Raw genomic sequence first — 7,500 nt, 5'->3', positions numbered from 1 at the left:
ACACACACACACACACACACACCACACACACGCACACACACACACATGCACACACACACACACACACACACACACACACACACACACACACACACACACACACACACACACACACATATATATATATATATATATATATATATATATATATATATATATATATATATTATATATATATACATATATATATGTATATATAGATATAGATATAGATATAGATATTATATATATATTATATATACTATACATACACACACACACGTACATACATACATACATACATACATACATACATACATACATACATACATACATACATACACACACGCGCGCACACGCACGCACGCAAGCACATACACACACACACACAAACACACACACACACACACACATACACACACACACACACACACACACACACACACATACACACACACACTTAATATACTCACTCTTTGTCATTATCACAACATGTTCAATAAAACCATAATTTTTATGAAGTATTCTAATGTCAAACTATATTTCTTAGAGAAAATACAGCATCAATATCCATTCTAGAAATATGTGTATATTACTGTAGACTTCTAACTGATGCATTACATATAGGTGGATGAATACTGACAGGAGCAACTAAGATTTTACACTCACAATTAACTGTACAGTAATGCAAGACAACAGTATTAAATGTCTTTATTTTTGAGACAATTGTGATAATATTATTCAGGCTTAATCTTATCACCTTAACCTACTCACAAATACTAAAAGTTCTATTAGGCTTTAGTAGCATCTTATGGTGATAACATATTTGAAGATGACTCTGTAGTAATATATGTGAGGTAAGTACAGTGCATAAAGCTTTAAAATTCTTTCTACAATTTTTATGTTATTTGAAATTTATTATCATTAATTTCAATGAAATAACAATATTAGCCTCACTCTTGCAAAATCTTTACCAATGCCTCAATTATTTACCTACAATAGACTACTACAAAAGATTGAGCACATGACCATAAAAAATCAAAATAAATGGATTAGTCCAATATTTATTTAATGTATGTATATGCGAGTGTAAGACAATCTATTTACATACACCCTCTGATTGACCTCAGCCTGTTGTCTTTTGGGAACTTTATTCTTACTGTATCAAAATAAATTTATAATAAATAAGCAAGCATACCCTTGAAATAAAAATCTGAACTGTTTTTGGGTGGGAAGCATGCAAGCAAAATTTGGTTTTTCTTTGTCACAATCAGAGTGCTATGGGGAAAATTCTAGGTTAATGTATCCAGCATTCAATGCCATGCAACTTGAGCATTATTGGTAGAAATTCTATCAAAATAAACTAATCAATTCTGAATGGTATATAATCAGCAACAATGGGGCACTTAAACACTGGAGCATTATTTTCCATCCCACTGTTGAGAGCAACAAAGACCAACCAAATTACCAGAAATGTAAATGAAAAGAAAAAAAATATGCAACTGTCTTGGTGGTTGAAGAACTAAATGAGTTTTACAAGAGCAAAGTCTCAGTATTGCACCTTAGTCTAGTTTCTAAACCAGGAAAGTATATAAACATATATATATATATATATATTTATATATATATATATATATATATATATATATATATAAAAAATATATATAAAATATATATATATAATATATATAATATATAAAAATATATATTATATATATAAATATATATTATATATATATATATATATATATATATATATATATATATATATATATATTATACAATATAAATATATATATATATATATATATATAATATATATATATATATATATATATATATATATATATATATATATATATATATATATATATATATATATTCAAATGAAATACAAAATACTTTTTGAAAGTACTGTATTAGGGATAAATAATACTTACATCAAACTGTAAGTATTTATGTTTAGCTCTTGTAAGAAGTGGAAACTGATTCCTGGTTCAAAAGGATTGAAGAAAATATTTAATTGATATATGTGCATACAGAAAAAAAGAAAGAAAGAAAAAAAAATTGAAGTGGCAAGGCTGAACAAGGCATTTTCTACATTTTGAGGAGAGACTATAATATATAGTAACAATGAAAAGAATTAAGTCCTCTGATCAAGAACACTAAAATGCATTCTGTCTGTATTATCCTTCCTGAAATTTCTAGTCTCATCCCTTCCACAGAAGTTCTCAAACACCACTGAATCTCTTCTTATCACATTAAAATATAGGGGAATTAATACTTTCACACAAACATGGTGCATAACTGTTACTCATTAGTGTAAATATTTCTTATCAGGATATTAGTAAGTCTTTAAGATAATAAATATTCAAAACCTCTAAAGCAGTATGAACTGCTACATTTAATCCTTAACATAAAGGATTCTTTATATGTGGTCCAGGTACAGCCATACCAATATATAGCAAGGTGTCTTACAACTGCATATGTGACTAGATCAGCTAATGGATGCCTCTATTATGACTTTATAAAGATTTATTATTTCAGTCTTAAAAATATAATTCATATCTTTAAAATCAATACAACCACATCAGGCCTTTCAGACTGGTACCTTGTGGCTCCATGAAGCTGATCTACCTTGCTTGTGTCATCAACTAAGGCTCAAAGGAATCATGATCTTTCAAAAAAAGGAACACAAGATGGAAAAGAAATAAAGAAAATCATATAACGAAATGATAATTGGCTGACAGTGTGACAATTTACGACTTCGTCACCTTGATTGTAATTCCTTCGTCCTCCTCTTCCTCTTCTGCCATCATGCTCAGCCTCTTCTTCTCCTCCTCGTTCAGAGCATCCTTTTTCGTTCCACGTTTTTTTGTGCTGTGGGAGAATGAAAGTATGAGTTGTTCCCTCAAGTGGCTGTGTGTAAATATATATGGTTACAAATGTGCCCAGCACAGTGCTTTGCCTCAAAGGAAGAAAGCTTTGAAGGCAAGAAAAAAGTTTTGAAGGGAGGACCTTATGAAAGAAATGAAAGAATGGATGATACAAAATGCCTTCCTTTGATTGACTGCCTTCTCTGCCTGTCTTCTGCCCATGAGAAAAGTGCTAGGTGTGCCTGGGATTTGTAACAATATATGATCCTGGGTATGTTGACATATGCTTTGACAAAACTTTGATCATCTCCAGTATATAATAATATATAATGTACATGTACTGATATGCTATGATATGATGCTTAAAAATTGAAATCAAACTGAAGAATAAGAAATTAAAAGTAGAGATGAGACACATCTAAAGGTACTCTTCTTGTTCACACAAAAAGATATGAACCAAAAAGTGTGACACATATAAATCACATGCATGACAATAATAGAAAAAGGAAAAGAAGACAAAATAATAGATCTAAAATATGAAGAAACCCTGAAAATATAGCACAGAGAAAAGATTGTGTAATTATCAACCTGACATTTCCAGATCCTTTTAAATCAACTTTCATATCTTCTTTCAGTGTGTAAGTTCCCATTCCAAGGAATAATGTTTTTTTGTTGATTAAATATATATACTTACAAAATAATTGGTTTTAAGAGTATTCACACATGCAAGTCAATAGGTCACATCCATCAACATCCTCATTCTCCACCCCCCCCCCTACACACACACACACAGTTGCACACACACACACACACACACACACACACACACACACACACACACACACACACACACACACACACACACACACACACACACACACACACACACACACACACACACACACACACACACACACACACACAAAACACACACACACACACACACACACACACACACACACACACACACACACACACAACACACCACACACACAACACACACACACACACACACACACACACACACACACACACACACACACACACACACACAGTCTGTCTGTGTTATGATATGATAAGTAGTTATGATTTGTTTAAATAAAATTAACCACAGTTGAATCTGAATAAGATATGAAAGCTGATCTTTACTTATCCAGGAAAAAAATTAGTATGAAAATAAAGTATCTGGAAATGCCTACAAAAGAAAAAATCTATACAGTTAGACTTACAACAAACTACTATATTAGTTATGCACATATATATATATATATATTGTAGACAGGCAGAATGATTACAACAAGAGGGAACGATAAATGCAAGATAACATGAAAAAGTTGACATATGTAGAACCAAGCATATACAAAATAAGCAACCATGGCAGGCAACAATCATGCTGTGCAAATCTTGAATATCAAGAGTTATGGCATAGGAGCCGAGTGTAAGTGTGTTATTTATATATATAAAGTTTTTTTATGTTGGTGTTCCCCAGTTGTTGGTTATTTTTGTTGTTGTTGTAGTTGCAGATGTTCTAAGATGTGCGAAACAAGATTTATGACATACAATGAAATCAATGAAGAGTGGTGACCTGCAAAACCTCCATAATATTGGAGAGTGGAAGGCTGCAACTGCCACTTTCATGTTCATCATCTGCCAAAACCTGTATATCTCACTCCATTTCTTGAACGTTTTTTTGGGAGCTTACCTGCAGAAGCTGATCACATGGATGTTGGCTGATGTGTCCTGTTTTCCATCAGTGATCTACAGGTTTGGTCAGAATCTATACATATACAACTTGTTCAACACAGCATGAGTTCTTGCCATGTGAAAGAAGTAAGTGCTCTGATTTATTTATTACACCTTTGGAGGCAAAATCTGTACAGGCAGTTAGCAGTATCCATTTCTTGCAATATTACAACTATACATGGCAAGGCTGTGTAGGAACAATATCGCTTATGTAAGTTAGGTTTGTTTCCCATCCAAATGAAAATATTTGATAGTATTACCACATTCAATATCTCCAGATTTTATCATACAAGAGCACATGGCTCATATGGCTAATATTTCAAAATGATACAATTTTTAAACAAAATCATCCATTGTTACCCAAAGACTTCCAGGCCTTCTTAAAGACCTCTAGTAAGTAAAGTCACTACTCTTTTTCAATATTTATTAGATATATAACATAACAGTATAAAATTTAATTATATAATGGCTCTGACACACAATAAATGCCATGCTTCACTCAGTTATTAGTTATATTTATTTATCAAAGCTAATCCAAACATTGGCAAAAACAAAAAAAATCAGCCAGGCATTTATTGTAGGGTTAACGCAGACTACATGAGTAACTGCCTAGAATAAGGTATATATTTTAAAATGACTATGATAGGAAACAGCACTGATCCTCCATCAATGAAAACCAAATCTTTAAAAAGGATTAAAGTGAAAGACAGCATAAAGGTTCAACACTGTTACCTAACATCACTGAGCTTGAGTTAGTGTATATCATGTATAAACATTTAACTTATTTTCTTCTTCAATATTACAATAAGACAATATAAATACAGACTTTATTTGTTAATCATCCCTTTATCCATAACCATTGATTGGACAATAATTACAGATGGCTGCAAATCTTCTGGTACAGCAGTGTTATAAAGTGTTAATGTTCTACTCTATTTCTTAAAAATTACTAATTGCTGAACTAGTAATAGGGATTTTAAGATCCTGCACTTTTATATCTAGTGCATACATGTGACATTCTGAGCCATGACTATTTTCCTTCTAATTTTTAAATTAAACTATATACACGGACATTATAACATCTACACATTTAGCTTTATATAAAAATGGTTACAGTAACCTAAAAGTTTATTAAAAATACTGGCCTTTGAAATATATATATCACCCATTACCACGAACTGTAATAATATGGTAGCCAACACTATCTAAAGTGCATTTACCTCCATAACTACCAAAATGTACAAATTCTTTCCTGCTATCTGTACCGTGATGTGCAGCATAGACATTTACTGTAAAGCTACCTACATTCTTTTCTTGGCCCACTATCTTCTTTACTGGTGTCTATATATCCCTTCCCCTAATTAGTCAAGTCTGCTGTGATAAAATTATAGTTATATATATTTATATACTTAAAACTATTTTTATTATTCACAACATCCATGGTTAATTTTATGAGATCTGAGAAGTGAACCATTCTCAGGTCACTCTGTTTTAAGTTGTGATTTAGGACAAAAATATATCTTTAAAGAGGTAAGAAATCATAAGTCTTCAATGTAAAAGGACACTCAAAAAAAGAAAGAAAAAAAAAGAAAGAAAAAAAAAAGAAAGCAACTATCTGGGTGCAAAAGGTATCTGTCTATGTCAGAAAGGGTATTTCATAGGATGATTCCTATGGTAAGCTTGGTAAAAAAAAATGGGGGGATTTGCACTTAAGGTTAAGAAATGCTGTTGAGAAAAAACAAAATAAAAACAAGGATAGACAGACAGATGATCATACAAGACAAAGGACAAAAGCATAACAGCAGGAGTAGCTCACACAAGTCAGTCTGAGATTCTTCTGCTTGTTGTAGTAAGCAAAACAAATATATATTGTGGACAAAACAAAAGGCAAACACAAATATGGATAAATGAAGCCCACAGCATTTTTGAAAAGCAGATATCACTTGTTAAACTGCACAAGTTTTTCTTTCTAAAACAAAACAAACAGATGTGGGGTTCACTTAAGCCTTACTGATTACAACAAAGCATTCACAAAATGGACAAGGGACCAAACGCTTTAAAAAATGTATAAAAAAAGAGGGATACCATGCAGCCCTAGACTGTAACACAGGGAGAGGATCGCTAAATGAAAAGCTACTGAGGTTAATCTATGGAAAAGCAGTGCTACAGGACATTAAAAGCTTTTATCTAAAATGTGAAATTAAGGCTAAAGGGACAAAAAAGTAATAAAAAAATATATAAATCAAACTATCTTTCAGTCAGTGTGTGAATGAAAGTATCTACAGCTGACTATCTTAAAAAAAGAAGGCAAACTTTATAAAATAAAATGAGGTATAAATCTGTCATCTGTCTCTCAAGTTTACTCTTTACATCGGATTCCTTCTAAGGCTGTGGAAGAACAATTTGGGATCTAAAATAAAAGAACTCAAGAGTATTTCCTAGTAAAGTGAAAGTGACTCCCTAGCCCCTGAGCCTGAACCACAAGTCCTGATGCCTGACCTTTGCGCCAGTGAATGAGGCAGTGACCAGACCCTCTGGAGCCAGACTCAACAGTACTTACAAATGGCAAGATTCATTCTCTAATTCCAAAGTGTCTTTCATAGCGGAATCATTTTCTGTTTGACTGTGACACTTTATGCTGCCATTCTTTTCCACATCCTTAGTCGGCTCTTTGGCCTCATCATTGGATCCATCATTATTTCGGCTCTTCTTACGGCGATGGCAACGCTTACAGCTGTCACGGCTCCTGTCCCCACTGAAAGTGACGGCTGGATGTAAGCAGGAGCACGAGGGGAGGATGGTATTGCCGTCACCAAGGTTAGTACCCAATACTAGAGCATTTGTGGAGTTCATGTCAAAGAATGTGCAAGGGATGTAGGCTGCAATCATGCCTTTTGAAATT

The 7,500-nt window shown here is 32.7% G+C and overlaps 1 protein-coding gene across 4 annotated transcripts in view; it reads right to left on the bottom strand.

Annotated features, from left to right (window-relative positions):
* Window positions 1-1,879: 1,879 nt before the first annotated feature.
* The window catches only part of LOC119577071 (sodium bicarbonate cotransporter 3-like), a gene marked incomplete at its 5' end in the record, with an annotated part of 30,488 nt that continues 24,867 nt past the window's right edge, over window positions 1,880-7,500 (bottom strand). For 2 of the 4 annotated variants that reach the window (XM_037924748.1, XM_037924750.1), the window contains 2 exon segments: window positions 1,881-2,859; window positions 7,159-7,353. In XM_037924748.1, the coding sequence (XP_037780676.1) occupies window positions 2,739-2,859; window positions 7,159-7,353 (316 nt within the window). 4 annotated transcript variants of the gene reach the window in all.

This window comes from Penaeus monodon, chromosome 9, assembly GCF_015228065.2.
Source record: "Penaeus monodon isolate SGIC_2016 chromosome 9, NSTDA_Pmon_1, whole genome shotgun sequence".
NCBI classification, from domain to species: Eukaryota; Metazoa; Arthropoda; class Malacostraca; order Decapoda; family Penaeidae; genus Penaeus; species Penaeus monodon.
This window is presented reverse-complemented; position numbering and strand designations above follow the sequence as displayed.